We start from the raw sequence: 20,174 nt of genomic DNA on the forward strand, positions 1-20,174 counted from the left end.
CTCTCATTTAATTAATCTCCTTTAAGCCTACAACTTCAAAAAATCCGCCTAGATCAATGATTTTATTACGAACCCAATTAAGAACGTGATTGCTTTAAAATATTACAGCTGTTTATCAGAAACATCGGATTAGTATAATTAATATCGAGTTGACACGTTGTCCAGTTATATTTTTGCAAGAAATAGTAAAATTCACAGTGATAAATTATAATCTCTAAACCATTCTTCCAGAAAGTAATTCGCAAATCCCTAGATACGCACGAGGCACGAGTCCAGGTGTTAATCCATCCAGCTGTTACACCTATGCAGCTGGAGCTGCCCTCATCGGTTTCACTACATTTTTCTAAGCATACTACGTATTTTGGAAACTTGAAATATTTTGCTGAAGCAATTTATAAAAACTGTAGAAAAAAAATGAACATAATTATGTAGAATTGAGCAAGAACCGAGAAAGAACTTGACAATTTCAAACTATATAATAAGAAATTACATCTTGGTTCTTTCGCACATACAATTTCCAATGCTCTACATTCTTAATGCTCTCGCCTATTTTTCATAACTCGAATCAATTGTGTCTCGTGCCAATAAATGCACAAGAGACAGCGGTTTTTCTCTCTTCTTGTGAACAATACCCGGTATACCGAGCGGACCCTCTCGGACCGTCATGCGATTGGATCGCATGCGCTCGCAGCAGACAGAGGCAGGAGAAACTAGAAAAGGACTGCGCGTGGAGTTTGGCGCTCAGTTTAACACGCGCCGGCGTACCGTGCGTCTCGTTTGCGATTTTCCCTCGGTTGCTCGACCGCCCGGTGGACGGATGGCGATTTAAAAGCCGCGCGACTGAGACGTTGGGTGCTAGAGGAGAATTCACCGTGTTGTGTTTTGTTTTCTCTCCCGAGAGACTCGTGTGCGGCGATGATCCGCGTCGCGAATGTCCGCGTGTAGAGCGGCATTCCGCGGCTCGCAGCATCTGTCAGTGCGTCCCGCGGTGCGTTCGCGATCGTAGGATTCCTCCTCCTTCTTTGCATCGGCATCGGCAGCCGCGATGACAACCGAGACTCCGAAGGTGGAGTTCGCCCTCGGCAGCGAGGTCTCGCCGGGTCGCTTCTTCAAGAGCGCGTTCGCGCGAAATTTCATCAGCAGCGGCCGCGACTGCAAGTCCCTGGATTACGAGCTGCTCGACAACGTCGGGGAGAACGAGGAGGATCGGAACAACAACGCGCGGAACAACAATTTCTTCTCGCTCGTGAATTTCGCGGACAGCAAGCCGGCGAACGGCGACGACGCCGCGGCGCGAGCCGCCGCCGCTCTCTGGGAGCAACCGAAGCCGAAGGAGGTGAATGCCTTTTGTACTGTTTTGCAGTCTTTTCTTTCACAACGCGATTCTCTCTTAATATTACGGTAACGGTAACTACGCACGTGAAATATCATCCACTCCGGAGATGATGTTGCGGTATCCTGTTATATATACGAGGGATATAAGAAACGCTCTCTATCGATACTAAAGATTCTGGAACGTACAAAAATAATTTCGCGCAAAGGAATGTGCTAGAGGTTGCACCGCATTCTACAGGTGAACGCACAAAGATTATACGTAGGTATTTCTTTTCATCTAAGAATTTCTCTGTCTCTTACCCAATTTAGAATTAATTTTTTCAATACGAATTTAATGCCATTTTTTTAAGCACAACTTTTTAACTCGAATAATTTAATATTTTAATTAAATTTAATTTAGTTTGAAGGTCGAGTTTCGAGAATTCAGTTAAATTGAGAAATTTTCCCTTTTGATAAATTTACTCCAAATTGATTCAGGAATCTGCACGTACGCCGCAATTTCCAGATGTCTCATACATTCCTCGTGGATTAATCTTCCATAAGGATGTGAGAAACTATTCCTACTTGTTCCGGAATCGCTAAGCTTAATAACGCGCTTGAATTACGATGGGAGTAGCGATAGTAGCTGCGTTACTCGAGCGCGTGCGTTCCTACTTTACGACTAATTACGAAATTCGTATAGCAAAGCGCAATGAAATCCTTCGAGCGTTAGACCGCGCGCGCACCTTCGAGTTTTGCAACTCGATTTAAATACAATAAATGGGATTTCTGCTGGATAACGCCGACCGTGCATATCTGCTATTGTGCCGGGCCGATCAAATGTCGAAAGATGCAACGCGCTTACGGGTACAGATATCCAAGCCGGAGGAGGAGGGGGGCGCGTTCGCGTTACTCTCGTTGAAAATGCACGTTTAATGCGTTACATATAAAGCGGCGGCCGTCAAATAATTTGATACTTTCTATTCTTGACAGGCGGCACAGCCGGCTGCAGATGCGAATGAATTGGAGAAACTTCGAAAGGTGAGTTTATTTATGCCTCGTCGGCTTTATATTATTGCACATTCATCCCCGACGCATCTCCCCGCCAAACGTTTCCCGACTCGGACATACGAACGTACCCCTTTATCTTCATTCAACGCGTTGTCAATGTAACACGGCTTATTTAGGATCCTGAATGGGTACCACTTTACTGTTTCGAAACGATTCAAGATCGCGGCGCGAAAGCCATGGAATGCCATGGAGATACGTTGTTTAGCACAAAGGAATTAAAGTGCACTTTCTGTTTCATAACTGAATCGATTATTTCAGACAATTTTATGCCGACCCATAATCTTTGGAATCCGATAGAGGAAGCTGAATTTAATTCTCTAAATTAGATAAAATTATGACGGAGAAGAACAAAAAGATTTTTTTTCACTATTTCTTGGTTCAAAAAGTTAGAACTTGACGACTTCGAAGAATGAGTTCTTGTTAAATTTTGAATGAGTTTAAATTCGCGTTGTTCTGAGAATCTCTGTTCTCCGATTCCTCTCTTCTTTCAGTGACGGTAGAAAAGGGCCAGGTGCTCTTTGACCATGGCGCATTTTACGGCTCGAAACGACGAAGAGTTCTTTCATGTACGAACGACGCGATTATTTATTCCGAAAGTAACAGACCACGTTTCCGCTTGTCTTTATTTTCGTTGTTAAGCGTTCCCCGATTTGCCATCGGACGGATGGTGACTAATCGTTCGAAACAACGTGAGGTTACATCCCACAATATACTGGAATCCCGTAATATACTTTTTCATGCCTATTTCCTACCATTTCCTACCGCATCGCTCCATATGCACGTTATTATATCGGAGCGAGTGGAATCTCATCAGAAATTGTTGGAATAATTGCAACGACCCGAGTACCATTCGGTCACCGAATATTCACACAGTGAGTGGACCATCTATTCCGGGCCTACTGTGAACTCTAACTGTCTAGTAACTACTGTAGCGTGGCACGAAATTCCAACCAATAAAATACAAGTAAATATTATAATTATAATTTGTTATCTGTAAATAGTATGACTGTGTTATCAATAATCGAATTCACTTAAGACCTAAACTACTGAGATCCTTAAATTAATTTGTAAATCATTTATTCCTGAAATATTTATAATTGTTGATCATTCATCAGCAATGAATAACAAAAATAATAGAAGATAAATGACAGATACCTCGAGCGATTGAGTGTCACAGGTGTTGCGAACAACTTTGTTATCTTATTTAAACAAGAGAATTGTTAGATTGGCCCCGAGCCATCCGCAGTTGTGGGTTAAGCACGTGTTGATTTAGCCACTTAATTTTTCACCCGCAAAAGCTGTAAATGTCGACGGAAAACCGTCGAAGTCGCGTCGTTCCTGAAATATCCGTAGGTGGTTTCGTTCCCGACAGCCGTTCGCCACAGATCGAGTATATGTCGAGCGGAAGTCCGCTTCAGCCCCTCCCGTAATTATTATCAGTCCGAGGGACGCCGCGTGTAGGCCTTTGTAGGGACCTATCCGAATGCATGCGCGTGTGTTTGTGCACCGTGGCACGTTTGCCCGACCACGCCAGTGACCGGACAAACGGACGGAGCGGGTTCGCGCGTGATGTCACCATCCTGCTTTTTCGATCCCACACCATGACACGTCGGTGGTCGGTACAAGAAAATTATCATCCCCCTCTCCGCGTCACGGCAATAACCTGCCGCGTGTGAAAGAGTCACGTTAAACGATAATCCCTTCGTTTGCAGCGAGCCTCCTTTGTTTGCGTAAGATAACCGTGGTCCTATCATGTGATACGTAGAGAGCGCCAGACGGAGAGAGCAAGGTAAAATTGATTTCTCAGAAACGTTAGTGTGAAGATTCGCTACGGAACATAAAATCGCGATTGCAGCTTAAAGTGGCGCGCGTCCTTGTTGCAGGCGATTGAATTCCACCCCTGCGCCGTCGCACATCCTCGAAATTTTTATCACCGCGGGCAACGCGATTAAGCGGTCGCATGTCTAAGAACGAGTTATTTGCCTACGCTCGAGAAGTGCGTTTAAGGATACTTCGTTGTTGCTTCCATTTGCACACCTGCGTAAGGTATACATCATGGCGCGACACGCACCCGTGATTTCCTTCCTGATCCTTGCCGACGGTTTCGCACGTTTTACGAGTCACGCGGATAAGATACGATCGAGACCGAGAAAGGTTCGTAAGGGCCGGAAGAGCCCTTCCTGTCGATTGCGAAATCGCGCGTCGCGGTAACCGGTTTGTAACAAAGGATATAACAACGCAACTCTTTTGTAAAAAAAAAAACCTTCTCCCTCGATGTGCTTCTTTTCTCGAATTTACTTTTATCTTGAAATTCGAAACTCATCGCGATCATTTTCTATTAACACTCGAGACGCAAATTATATTTTTTCTTCAGCTTTGTCGCTCGAGTGAAAGAGAGCTCGGAATTTTTGCAGGTCGACGGTAATTAGGGAACGCCGATTAATTAGCCGAGTAAATTGGAGCTACGGCAGTAACGAAACGAATCCCGTTGCTCGCGTGAGAATTAATCACGCGATTTCTCGTCTTTTAACCCGAAACGAAGTTGTCTGCCCCGACGCATTTTGCACACGACTAATAAAAGGCAAATTGCACGCGCATTCTCTCGCCTCGTTGGCAATTTCAAGGCAACCGTTAACCTTCGTACGATTCCTTTGATCAACATTTTTTTCAATATCCGTCTCGATGGTTCCAGCTACATCGCCGCGATTATAAAAGAGAATACTTCTTTTTATAGCTTCCTGCTCTTCCGTGTTCGCACGTTATGCCATCCATCTTTGCATCGTTGTGTAATATCGTTAAATCGAGCTTGGCGTTTAACTTTCCCTATATTTTATTTTCTTCGCAAATATAAAAAGTATACATTGCTCCATTTTGCGAGCTTCTTAGCTATTGTAATAATATAATACGAACTACATGAAATAGATCGAACTTGATCCATTTGTAAAACATTTGATTTTTTAATGAAATATTAAACACTTTAATTTTTAGGAAAACGTATAAAATAATTATAGATTTAATTACCTAATAATAAAGAATAAAATTATAAGAAAGGTTTATTATATATTTTTAAGCTGTATATATTGAAACTATTTAAGTCGCACCGAAAGTTAATAATTTAGGGATATAAATATTGTTGTGTTACTAAAAGTAAAAGCTTGTGGGTAAAATATGTTAAGTAAACTAAACACACAGCATGACAATCTTGACAGAAAAATAGCACAATTAGTTTCTTTTTGCTCGAGTTCTAAAATGGTGCCGCTATTTTTACATAGCTCCGCTCTGAGAAGGAACGAAGCTACACAGTTTCGAAGAAACTTCTAAACGATATCTGTTTAACTCGCGCTCCTCAGAGATATACAATGTTTACGACGCGAAGTGGATTCGTGCGAGCGGGGCGCGAAGTTCGTAAGAAAGGAAGAGATTAATCTGCCCGACAGACCTCGAGGTGTTATTTCATTTATAGCGTCAAACCGCTTCTCGTGTGACGTTCTAGGAACGGCGAAGAAGAAGCTATATAATGGAACGTGATGATCACGTGACGAAATATTGACATCACATGTAACAAGTGATCGAACACGAGTGTAAAGATACGAAACGGAAATATAACGGAGTTAGAAATGGATTTAACATAAATATTCGCAAATCACAATGCATCTATCTTCAAAATATAAAAAGTGATAGACGCACCATCTGATGCATACTACTTAATTTAGAGCCTTGAACAATAATTCATTTCTATTTAAAAAAATCTTTCTAAAAGATCGTTTTTATCAAAATATTGGATTTAACTCACTTTATCGCGACCGCTCCTCGTTCATTTCATAATAGATATTCTATTTTATGCTGCATCGACATCCTCGAAGTCAGCACATAACTCTACGCCATGACGCTTCGCAAATTTAATCACTATTACCTGACGGCCCTAGAAATTCCGCGTGTCATCGGCATCGCGATGAAAATACCACGTTCCATTCATGTCGCATCGTGACATTCGCTATTACTGTCGGATTTCGTGACAGGGAGAAAGAGAAGGCGGAGGAGAACAGTATCGCGCGGAGGAGTTACACTTTCCGCGGTCGTGCCGCACCGCGAAGCACCGTTATTCGATATTACGGAGACGGCAAGCGGGCGCTTAACCCGGCGCGTTGTTCGCCGTATCGTGGCTATTTACATAACCCAGTCCATGCATTAGTGCACTCTCGGGAATGCAGCATCCAGCGCGGCGGACCCGGGCGCGGGCTTGCCTCCTCTTCTTCTTCCTTCTCCTCCCTCTGCCTGTACAGTTGTGCACCGTGCACGCTCTTCCGTTCGCCATAGCCGCGTATGATTGCATTCCGTAATAATAATAATAAAGATCCACGTGAAATCCATATATTTGGCGAAGAGGGACGCGGTGATAAGTGGCCGCAGTTCTCAAGTACCTATACCGCCGATGTGTTTTGAATTGGTACGCGAGAGCGAGTCATCGTCAGATGGGCCAACGAAAATGTTTTCGTTGAGTGGTCCGGAAGATATATGTAAAACAATGGTTCGGCGCGAAAACTCGGGAAGATCATTTGCCGTTTTATATTCTTCAGAGAAAGATTTTTATAGGTTTTACACTCTTTTTGTCTTTGTGTTGTTTGAGGATTGGGCGATATCGATCGTGCTGTTTAAAATTATAGCGTCATTAATACATAGGGGTCTTTTTAACGACTCGTTAAACATTTGATATGAAGATATGGAGTACATATCTTGACTCTCGTAAACTCATAAACTCTCATTAAACGATAATTCATTGTACGCGCTAGGGGCGAATTAGAGCAGCGATATTATTAGATGGATGATCAATATCGTACCTTCTACTAGATAGGAAGCTTTTTCAAACGCATGTCTGATAAATAGCTGTACAAGAATTAATTTTTTGTCGAGAGTAAAAGATGTAGAGCTCACATTTTCCTATAGAAAAGCTGTACGCGCAATGTCGATGGTGTAAGAGGAGGAAAATTACTCGGCACAAATTAAGGCTGTTATAGTTTTCCGATATTAGTCTGGTTAATGTGTACACAACATGTGTTACGATGTGTACGCGATAAGCAACACGGCTGATGAGAAAATCAAACAGACTTATCAACGTGTAAATATATTTACAAGTGAGAACATCCTTTAAAAGACCGTTTCGTTCTTCATTGTTAGCACATTCGTCGATCTAGATAAGGGTCGAAAGACCGAGATTTGCCGTAACGAGGACGTCTAATGAATATTCATTTTATATATGCCTGAAAGAAATTGCATCCGTGTACGTCTATTTATGTAAAATAGATTAATGAGAGAGTTTGCTTTCGCAGAATATGTCTGTCGAAGATAGAAATGAGCAGTAAGAAATCGTCTGCGACGCGTGTCTTTGAAGGTTGCTACGTGAATATTTATTTGATCTAAATATGCAAATTAAATTCCTAGAATGGTCTGGTCACACAACTCACACACATACATATGTATTATATATTAATTCTTTCTATATTCGCGCGTGATATTAGGCATTTTTGGCATCGTAAAATATTATGTGAATATGATAGATACATCGGTCCATTCTCAGAATTTGCGAGGGATTAGTTACATGGACAAAGCGATTTGACGTTACGTCACTTTCGACTAGATTGTACATTACGCGGTCATAAAGTATAGTCCAATGATCCGCGCAATCTAGTCCGTAGATCATAGTGAGCGTTTCTCTAGTTCTCTCTTCGTTCATTTGAAAAATGAGCTGCCGTTAAATCAACAATCGAGTCGATGCCTGGTTAATCCATTGTTTCCAGTCAAGTTAACACAAACTGCTGTTTTTTAATTGATGGATTCACACGGGATGGGAGTAAAATGAGTGATTTCTTTTTCGAATAAATTTTAAATCTGACAATGAATCTAATAAAGGCCTTATATAGATAAATTATTATGTATATATACATACATATATATAATTTTAGTTTTATATATATGTATATATGTATATATATGTATATATAACTAAAATGATAGATATAATGCTACATTAGCCAATTTATTAACTACGTCCATACGTACTGCTTAGGAAGGCCCTTATTTGACGATTACTTACACCACAGTGTCATTACTCTCTGCACCGTCGGGCCGCGTTCCACTCGGGTGCCCTCAGCCTCTTCCGGTTGCCTCTATCCACGAAATACGCACCTTCCCGAGCACGTACAACATGCATTAACCGCGTACATTCCTGCGTGCGTACATTCCGACAGCCCCATCTCTTTGTCTCTTTTGTTGGCAACGAATTTATCGCGTAGTGTAATGTTAATTTATATTTTATAGTACATATCCATTTATAACAGAGGAAAATAGGAACATGAAATAGAAACAAAATGTGAGACATTGCATGTTTCTGATTTTTTCAGAAGTTAATTGGAATCTATATTTATGCAATCGTGTCAAATTTGAAATATATATATTCATATTCCTCTATACTTTTATTATTTTATTATATTTTTTCTATTTTTATTACTTTTTATATTTCTGTCTTAATATTGATCTATAAAAGTCAAATATATAAATTAATGTATTAACAGATATTTTAAAATAAAGAAAACACGGAAACATTATCTATATCCTACATTTGGGTCAAAAAGTCAACAGCCATGCAGCTGGTTCTCGATTGTCAGATGAGATATCGTATGTGCCTAAGGGTTGCCTGCTCGTTCAATTTGTTTTCCTATTTCCTATTTCAAGGATCGAAACGCGGCTCTTCTTCGTGACTCGTACTACTTTCTTTGTTTTCGCAATAACGAGCGGCCGCGGGCCGGCGCGATAATGAGGGGAAGAATCTTTAAATGCCAACCATCATGACTGTCAAGGAAGTCATGATATATAACGTTACGTTGACATTCAATTTGCATCACCATAATTATGCCACATGACACATCTGCAATGACTCTCTGCTGCATTCGCATTTTTTTTTCTTTACTATGTCCTCTGAACCTCAAGGAAATAATTAAAAAATCAAGAAGTAGTTGAGCATAATTATAATACAAATACAAATTCATAAATAATGCTAATTTCATCAATCTCGCCCTTGTGAATTTTTATTTTCCACGCTCTTTTTTATGCTAAAACTTTATTATTCAAATACGAGAATATAAAATGTAATATGTAGTCCCTCACGAAAAATTCATAAGTACGACTCTGGTTGAAAATTTCTGACCTATCGTTCAACTATCGGAATATAGAACGGAGCGTGTTAAAATTATAGCCGCTTTACGGCCAATAAAAAGACGACTGCCACGAATCGGTCGATCAAGATCAGACGATTGAATCGAATCGTTCTCCACGTTCGCCAAATAAGTCAGCTTTCTCGCGCGAGAGACGGCGATTCAGGCACCCCGGACAAGAAACGAAGGTAAAAACGGCATGAGTCACCAGATTCCTTAATTTTTACGAGCGCCCGCGGATTCTTCATGGCCATCAAGATCAATTGCCATAACCGATGGTCAGTGTGCCTAATTGCCGCGTGACCTCGCGCGTTCAGATAAACATATATATAAGTGACTTCCCGATGCAGCCGAGAGATGTCCGCTTGCGAAAGCCGGCAACCGTGAACTCATCATAACTAATATTCTGAGACTAATGAGTGCCACCGTCGCCGAAGTTTTTCGTGCGGATAGGGAGGCGGGAAGAGGTGCTCATCTCGTGTTGTTGAACTCTAACAGTTGTCAAAATAAACGCAAGCCGTAAAATTACCTACTAGGTAGTTAATCCAGACATCCTCATGGACTATAAATTATCAGACTCAAAATTCCTCGCAAATAAATCACGTCGTTCTGTCTCTCAAAGTTCTGCGCTCTCTCTCTCTCTCTCTCTTTCTCTCTCTCTCTCTCTCTCTCTCTCTCTCTCTCTCTCTGTCTATTTATTATTTCCTATTGCTTCTTCAAGCCGGGTGTTATAAGATTTCGTTGCGACAAAAAAGGATATCGCGACGGCGAATGATAAGAATGATCGAGAGAGGCTCCGGTCAGGGGCATCACGCGAGAGAATTTTCCCAGCAACTGTTTCGAATGTGTCCGAGTGAAAGCCGACGTGTGCGAGGCAGTGCGAGCGCAATGCAACATTGCAACGGACAGTCGCGCGCGAACTCACCTATAATTCTGCGTATATACGCACGTAACGGCGCGTTTTGTAATAAGCTGGCTCGTAGAGCCGCGTTTCTCATCGTCGTTGTGCATATAATAATTCTGCCGTCGCGCGTCCTCACGGGGGACGATTATTATTCCAGAGTACTGGACAAGTAGGCGACCTCTCCTGTCCGCCGTCGCCGGCGCTTATCTCATAATCTGGTCGATAATGAGCAAACTGCTAATCAAACGCTTCCGGCATTCGTTGCGAATTCCGCTGAAAACCCCATCTGCAACGGGGTTCTGCAGGCGAAACTTCAAGACGAATAATTGTAAATGACCGTCACTTTTATTCGCGTTTAGTTACACTACTTACTAACTTAATGAAAGAATATTTCTAAAAATTTGATGAAAAATTAATGGAAGTCTATGTTTAAATATAATTATGTAACACGTGCCGCATAAACAGGTATCGTTATTATATTCGAATAAATTTGAATGTATATATATATTTCAAATTAGAATATACATTATATATATAAATATTCTTTAGTCCGCGTAACGAGATTTAACAGGAAGCCAGCCATAAAGAATTGCATATTAAAATATTTATTAAAAACGGAAACTTCATAATAGAGGGGATCCTTTTCTATTCAATTACAGTGCTATTAGCATTGATGGGCCTATAAAGATGTCTGGAAACTGGCAATTCATTGCGAGTCCCACTGCAACAATGGCAGTAATCTTTCACTTTCATGCGCGACCAGCAATTAAATCCGAATGGCAGAGACAGTCGATACAATAAAATTATAACTCTATACTGAGAATTATTTTTAAAGATTGCAATAATTGCAGTATAAATGCACATGTAATATGAATGACGGTAAAAGTAGCGATGACTTTTAATTCGAGTCGTTATACGCCGGTCTTTCCCATAAACATTCCGCGATTCCATTTACTCGACGAGCAATATCCACACAAAGAGAAGACACGCATCGCAAAAAAGTTGTAAAAGAGCAATCTATTTCCGTCTGTAACACGGCCTTGAGCGCGGTCTTCCACGTCTCCTTCCTCTATGTTCTTCATCGTCGAAAGTCTCTCGTCACGACGAGAGATTCGATCCCCTTTTTGCTCCCTTTATCCTCCAGTTAGCATATTTGGCATACCGTCGGAATAACTACGCCTCTTTATCGCGCTTTCCGTTTGCTCCATCGATCCTGTGGATTTCAGGGCGCTTTATGACTCTAAAACCACATTCGCGATATCGCTGGGATTTATCCGTCGTGGAATTCTGCCGTAGGTACTCGCTCGAGTTTGGAAACACGCACGATGATACACGAGTCTCGTATTTCCTTTAGTACGTGGATTCCACGATTAGTTTGAAATAGATTTGTCCTTGACAAAACTATGAAGACTGTCTTTCAATCATACATGTTTCAAGATACAGGCGATTTTTCGAAATAATCCCGAACGGCAATAAACCTTAATTTTTTAATTCAATTTTGGATAATTATTTTAACCCTCCGTCATCCCCCTGGGTCTTTTTAGGCACAAGCGAAATTTTGAGCTCATCAAATATCTCCGAAATAAAGAGAGGGCGAGGTCTGGCTCCCCTCCTTAAAAAAAGTTGTTAGTAGTGAGAACTCACTCACTCGTCAAGGGACACCAGGATCCAGCAGGCTGGACCCAGGGGGGTAACAAAAACAGTAAAAATAACGGTGGTGACGGAGGGTTAAGAGAATTCGAATTTCAAAATTAATTACAAGTAATTTTTAGATACATATAATAAATTTAATATTCATATTTATTATATTTATATTATATACTGTGATATTTAGATTATATATACTTATATATATATATATATATATTTAGATGTGAATGGACAATTTTCAAATTATAAATCGCGTGTGATACGAGGGGCAATTTTTTTTCTGTTTCATTGTGCTTCTGCGTGTTTTGCGAAATTAATTTTAACCTCTAAAAAATTGTCAGTTCTATTTGCTTTTGTCGACTCGGTTTATTAGCTAGCGTGCGCCGCGTCGCGTCGGCGAGAATAAGGGTCGTATTCGGTCGAGCATCCTAATTGCACATCGGCGCGACTGCCGGACGGGATGTCGTTAATCTAATAATTGTCTTCATTAATTTATCGAACGCACGCCACCCCCTGAACCACGTGTCGGCGGCTAGGTATTGACACAGTTCGTCACAATTATCATCGCGTGCCGCGTATCCCTTAATTAAGCGCACGCCGTGCGTCAATTAAGGTCTGTTTAACGTACGCCCTCTTCCTCAGTGATTCGATATGCGAGCCTATGCACGAGCTTGCTTCTCTCCGTCTTTCTGCGTGTTGTCTGATTTTCTACCTGAGTCATCGCGCGGACCATCATGAAATATAATCTGACGTGTCTCGTAACGCGGAGTTCATCGAATTGTGCAATCGATAATTAAACGAGTAACAAGGGTGAACCGAGTAGATTGCGTGACCTTTTTACGGGTTACGTTAACATGTTACGTTTGTATGTACAATAGCATTTTAATTTGCCAAAAATTGATAAAATTATAAATAAAAAAAATATTTCGGCATATAAACTGGTACTTCAATTATCTTTTTTTAATTATAGCAAAACGTCGAATTATATTGGGAAAGTTCGTTAACAGTTTAAACTTATGAGTCACTTTTTTTGTCAAACACATTTTATCTCCTTTAAACGCTCACGTAATCCACGTAGCAATAAATGGAAATAAATGCCCATTTATTTCCAATAAACAGACGACCGTAGTTACGACCGGGCGACCGAGTCGCCTCGTGAAAGTAAGAGCGCATGCAAATACGAATGCAGAAGGTCTTGTACGGGATGTTGTTGGGAATCGGATCAAGGAGAGTGCCTCCGATTATTTGGACGGTCGCTGCCGTCGGCGCGCCGCGAGCGATTTCTCGGTACAAGTCTTGTCTTCACGTAAACGGCTTGACGCTTTCGTGGACACCGAATTTAGCGATTATGGATATACACACACACACACACACACACACACACGCATACATGAGCAATTGCCTTCCGACCTTTGCGCGCTTTCTGCTCTCACGAACTAAACGACCGACGCGACGCACGGAGAAAAGCGGTAAGGGATACACGTCTGCATATCGCTCGATTTTTACCGAAAAAGCTTTATTTGAAAATGAAAACTAATTGAAAACTAATTTTTTTTCTGGGAAGAAGTCTTGTATGTAGAACAGATCCTTGGCATATACATGATACATCTGATACGTACGCGAGATACCTGGTATGTAATGTCACACGTGCGGGATCACGGTCCAACAGTCGTGATCCTGCATATCGAAGGTGAGAATCTGATCTCACGGCGCGGCAAACCGGCGTTGAATCTCGACGATGCAAAACGTAGAGATAGTGTTCTCGTCTTTTGACGAAGCGTCTGCAGTATCCGTCGTGCCGCAGGTGCGAGTAAAACACGTGCACATGCATGTAGTGTGCGTGTGTGTGAACGGAATCTGCATGTATCGTTAAATATAAGATATAGGCGCGCCGTTCTCTCTGCTGAGGTCGATTTCGTAAACCTTCGATTTTTTATGTGAAATAAATGTTCAAAGAATATATATTTCATTCTATTCTAGTTCCGTTCTACATGATCAACGTCACGGTCATAAAGATACGAATCAACTAGGGTTTAACAGGAGTTTAACTGATTGTGAGATAAAAACAAACCTCCGTTTTTCTTTTGGAAGGACAGAATTAGAAAATAGATTTTAAAACGATTGCGTTAGAATTTAGAATAGCGTGCGTCAACAAAGTCCTTGTTTCTTTATCGATGTTATATATAGAACTATATTTTAGAGAGAGAGAGAAAGAAAGAAAATGTATTATAATAACTCAGAGTTAAAAAACTTAAATAATTAACTGCATTAACGTATGTTTATCGAAACGGCACGTAGGGAAGTTTGTTTATTGATGAAAATCTTCACGGTACCGCGTTTATGTCCAAAGAAGATTACGTCACAACGAATTATACATGAGATTTTATCCCGCTGGTAACGACAGAGGAAGCCGTTGAACACATCTAGATGGATGACACAAGCGTGAGGAGTTCTTCGACTTCCTGACCCAGATAGATACGGGTTAGGTTCTAAATGTAGTCTGAGACAAGCTTTTCGGTGGCCCGGAAAATTTAATGCGGGTACCAGTGTGCTCATTCCATGGCCGGAAGTTTACTCAAGCAGCTACATTATAAATTCGAATAAAGATGATCGATAGAGCAATTTTAATCTACTGCATTCGAAATTGGTTAGATCGCGTCAGTTATTAATGATCTAACTAATTTTGAACGCAGCAAATTAAAATGGCTCTAGCTGTCTGTAATAATTACACGTTTATTCGACGCCGCGTTTTCTTGCAAACGAGAAATAGTCAAAGTGCTAAATAGTAAAGAATAATATTGAACGTACACAGGCAGGCTTCTCAAACTTAATGCGTGCAGGGACTTGTGTGCTAGCTTAAGAAATCAATTTTTTCGGTAGGTAATTTCTGTAAACCTGTAAGAGAATCGTTGCGCGACTGCAACGCGCTACAACGTCGTAAGAATAATTCGACCGGTGTGCGCGTAGGAGAGTTCCGGTAGCGAACGCACGCTTTGAGATCCGGCCCGAAAGAAAGAAGACCGTGCCGCACAACGCTGCAATTGTGTAGAGCGCAGTCTCTCTAATCGCACGCTCTGATTAGCGTGTGTACATCCGCGCAATGATCTCGCGGCGACGCGACGATCGAGATGAGTCATCTGGATCTGCCACTCAGGTGGAAGAGATCAATCGATCGTTTTCCGGTGACGCGATGGACGTCAAGGATCCGCGAATCACGAATCGATACGAATTTTTGAAATTTGCGAAATTACCGAAGGAACGACGCGGCTCGTCGCGCCCCGCTGCTCCACGGTGTATTATTCATTACGCAAGAGTATTTCACGAATCACGGAGATTGCGATTTAAACTGCCGAATAGAATTTAATCCTCCTTTCCGAGAGGCATAGATAACGACGGTGATTTGTCCCTCTTGTTTCACGCTCCAGATATCACGGCGCTATTTGCATTTGCTTTTTAATTTGCCGAAGAACTAAGAACCGCGGCTGCGGCCGAATCCGGAGAGCCGTCGCGTTTTTATTTTTCCGTCTCTTTCCTGTCTTTGCGGCAGATGCCGCATCCGCGAGGCGTGACCAACGCGTCTCCGCGTCTCCCCTTGCAAACTCGCTTAATGCCACCGGCACTTTTTGGTGCTCTCTTCGCGCTGCTCTCGTGCGTACAAGCTGCCGTCGCCGTCGCCGCAGCGGACTCATGAATGGCGATGGTATGAACTATTCGTAAAAGCCGGCGGCTTATTTTCGGATCCGCGTTATGACACGCGCGTGTGCACTTCGAATGCACGCGACGTGCGCCATATAATGCGTTATATCGCCACCACTACACGTTTGGAACGTGTGCAGGGAACATACTTCGTCGTATCTTACGTAAAAAATATGCAGAGATACATTCTAGCTGTCATTAAATTAATGAGCACAAAAAATGTTAATTATCAGAACGCGTACGCATGCAGAGATTGAATTACTTTACGTATAGGGTTCGAATTCCTCCTCCCCCCGGAAATAATAATTAATCCTATATTGAAAAATATACGCAGGCAGGAATTTCTAACTACGGGTAAATTCCAATTATAATTGATTCTAATTCACCTATTTTTTTACAGAGTCGTTATACCGTGTAGAAGTGAAAATTGCATTTAGAAAATATGCGGCACTAATCGCGCCGTCACGCTTCATATGCAGCTGCTGCTCCGTCGGAGAAATAGAAGGGATAATAACCCCGGCGAAGGCGACGCCGTTAGTCACTTCGGAGGAGATTCACGGAGACGCCGTGAGTCACTAAACGGCGATTTGTATGCAACGCGTAGCGCCGGCGCTACAAAGCATTGTGCGAGGGAATCGCATTGTACGCGAAGATGTAATTCTCAGGCGCGTAGGGCAGCATAAATTTCAGAATTCGGCGCGTTCCGCGTTACGTACACTTACGATATGATGACACGAGGTGAATACCGTATATAGAATCGTGATTATCGTATATAAGGACCTCGAAGTCCCATGTAATTAGGACGAGCTACGCGCGGTAACTGTATACAGATTGCGGTGTTTAATACGCGGTTTCTCCAAAGTTGATAAACCTGCCAGAGGATTCTCTCTCAGCGGAGACGGAGGGCGAAAACGCCGGCAAAACTGTCGGCTGCAAAATGGCGCCCAGACTCGATCTATTTTTAGTGCATTCCAGCTGAACGGATGGAGAAGCCTAACTCGCAGACGATGTTTCGCTGGGAGGAATCGCCTCTCATCTTGTTGGAATGCCAACAGCCTCCCCCCGTCTCCTCCACCCTCTTTTTTCTTACTCCCCTTCTCCTATTTCCTCTCGCGTTCCGTTTTCGCGGCTCTATCGTCGCTACGATCTTAATATGCTTGTTCTCGATAGTGACGATGCAGATCATAGATTCAGAGTTTAATTCTCTGATTCATCAATTGTTCTAATTAAAATACAAAAGAAGCTTTCTCTGTCTCACACACACACACAGTGCATTACCGTTTTAATTTTGCTTCATCGAAGCAATGCTAAATTATGTCGTCTTTTATAAATATATTTTTTTAACGTAATTTTTCTCACTAAAACAAAAATTCGTTTTGTTGCACGTCAATTTTCTGTTTTATTTTCGAAAATTTTAATAGAGAACGTCTATAAAAAGGAAACCGAAAGACAATGTTGCATCTAACGTTCAAACACTTGTTATCAGCAGGTACGTACCGTGCTTCTTCGAACGCTTTCATTGTTTCAATGAAAGAAACGGGCTTTGAAGATAATAGGATTATCGATTCTCGAACAGTTTGCATATCGTACAGACGATCAAAGATAATTAATAGTCTTTGAAGACTTATTCACCTAGTTACTTGAACGGAAGCTATTATAAAGTAAAATAGATGGTTCAATTATATACCGCTTCGCCACTTGACAATAACCCTTTCTGGGGGATAATGAGAGATCCAGGCGGGTCGTAATTACGTGGCGGATGTCGACCTTCAGGTGAAAATAATCATTAATTTAGACAATAGAAAAGCGATTTGTGTCGTAGCCAGGAGCTCTCACGGCGAAAGCCGAACGCGCGAGAAAAAACCGGGGAACGTTTGTCAGAAGCGTTTGCGCGACATACAGAATCTACTTTTCACAAACACAATTTCATTTAATTTTACAATTTACTTTCTCATCATATTCATAAAATATACTTTCCATTTTCTTGATGCTAGCGAAGATATATAGTAACTGGAGTTCTCAGCGTTTTAAGTATTATCTTAATTCGCGGAAATGTAAAAGTTTATCTCGACTGTGAGTACATATCAATAATTTTATTAAACTGATACCGGATATTTACTTGATCAAGCGTTCTGAGACTTGTATGCGTTATTTATCGGATTTCATGTTGATTTACGCTCTATCGCGATATATACACATATATTATATTATTATCAGCCGAACATGTCATGAACGTCACGTGTACTATATTTATAGCATTTCTCAGATCGCGGGCGAAACATTTCTATTCGCGATTGTCTCTGAGAAATCTTTATCTCGCACACGATCTATGATTATTCGTAAATCCTCATTCATACTTTTCTACCTCGAGGTCATCGCGGGTTAACGACTGCCGGCTCGTCGCGAACTCGTTCTCAATGTTGGCTAGAAACCGTTTCGTACGGTACCGAAGCTTTTTCTCATTAGTCTCGTCTCATTCTCTCCCGTTTTTTCTTTCCGTTCGGGGGGGAAAATACGTCTACGTCAATTCGCATAGATATATACAGTTTTGCAGTTTTTACTGTTTTTTCGAAATTATTGCGCACGTAAATACCTCCGTTTTAATGAAAATTACAAGTAATGTCTTTCTATATTACGATATTTTGTTGACTGCAACTAGACACTAGTTCCACGACTATCACAGTATGATATCTCTCGATCATAACAGCGACGTGTAATGTCACGTTTAATTAAGTTACCAATAAATTCTGCCGGCTGAATTATAAATAACGCACGTATGATTTAATCCCGCCTTCAGTAAGAATCAACAACGTTATTAAATGTAAGAGTAATGCTCTCTCGCGAGTGTACACGATTCTCTTCCCGGCGGCGGAGTATATGAACGCGAGGCAGTGTCTATAAGCCTCTCCACCGAGAGGCTCCGCAAAATGAATGGATTAAGTGGATCGAGATAGATCGTTAAAGGCAAATCGTCGAATGCCGATGCGCGGCTGTAGTCTTACACGTATCCGCCGCGTTGCCAAGAACAGGTCGTAAGCTGGAATATTTACTATCGCATGAACGAGTCCGCGTGCGCACTCGAGTTAATCTCGAAGGATTTCTTTCTTTCTTTCCCTTTTTCTTTTTCCCGCTCTCCCCAGGACTCGCCGTTGCATCTCTCGAGACTCTCGAGAGATGCTGGGGCAGAGCTTTCTCACAAGTCGACACAAAGAATTAAGCTCCTTTCGGAGCGTAACGTTCGATAGCGAATGCGAACAGTGCGGACGATACATTCCACGCCTATCGCAGACGAAGGGAGGGAAGGGGGATACGGATTTACGAGGTGCTCGTGTAATTTCACTCTGATTCCAATAACGGCTGCACGAAATGAAGAATTAATCCGCGAAGGCACTAACGCCGTACTCGCGCGCGCCCGCAGGACCTTCCCTTTTACCTGATCTTATACGTGTAACAAGTACGTCTATCGGTTGCGGAACTTCATCAACTTCTTCCCACGCGCATCGGCAAATGCCAGCATTCAAGGATATAATACAAGGCAGAATATAAGAAAGGCGAAAAAAATCGCTGGACTCGTCAGAGCGTCTGCTTGGCCGTGCGATACGAACGTGTATGAACACTATGAACGTGGCATGAATAACTTCCCAGGGGATTTTTCTTCCTATATATATATGTATAAAATAAATGCGAGAAATATAGTAGGCAGCCGCTTCCCCGCGTGCGCGCCGTATATATTACAGATTAATCTTTGTGCAATCAGAAACGAATATCTACGCCAACGCGCGCGCGATAAATATTCCGCATCGCTTTCTGTGTATATATCGTATATCCTCTCTTGTGTGAAAATCTCCCACGTGAGGTGAAACTTGACGTTAACTCCTAATGACGAGCGGACCACTAAGCGCGCCTGTATTACTTACAAGCGCAGTTCTCACGCGTCGGACAAGCTAGATTAATTTTTCGAATGAGCGAAAGAAATTTCGATTTGCGTGAGGCGAGCGCCGGTCTTGTTTCGCGCGTGGGTCGCAAAGACGTTTCGCGGGAACAAGTGAAAGGAGCGATGCAATTCGAGCATCCTTTCATCCGAACGCGAGGGCAGGACCGGAGGAATGCGCGCGATCCCATCCATCTTAATTAAAATCTAATTATTGATTCTAATAAATGAAGTTGAAGAAGGCAAGACATGTGAAGAAATATTAATTAAATATTTTTTTCAGTTGTGGAAAAGTCAATGTAAATTCTTTCCCATAAAAGAATTGATTAAAAGTATGTTTTCTATAAGAAAATCCTTGTCTTCCATTGCGATAAGGTAATACTTTTCCTTGTCCTAATTA

General features: G+C 41.8%; 1 protein-coding gene across 1 annotated transcript in view; it reads left to right on the forward strand.

The window, feature by feature from the left end:
* Positions 1–113: 113 nt before the first annotated feature.
* LOC139820831 (uncharacterized) overlaps positions 114–20,174 on the forward strand; it is a 27,119-nt gene continuing 7,058 nt past the window's right edge. Inside the window, exons 1-2 of the mRNA XM_071791389.1 lie at positions 114–1,336; positions 2,308–2,355. Coding sequence (XP_071647490.1) covers positions 1,046–1,336; positions 2,308–2,355 — 339 coding nt within the window. The 5' untranslated portion in view covers positions 114–1,045. The remainder of the gene's footprint in view (positions 1,337–2,307; positions 2,356–20,174) is intronic.

This window comes from Temnothorax longispinosus, chromosome 10, assembly GCF_030848805.1.
Source record: "Temnothorax longispinosus isolate EJ_2023e chromosome 10, Tlon_JGU_v1, whole genome shotgun sequence".
NCBI classification, from domain to species: Eukaryota; Metazoa; Arthropoda; class Insecta; order Hymenoptera; family Formicidae; genus Temnothorax; species Temnothorax longispinosus.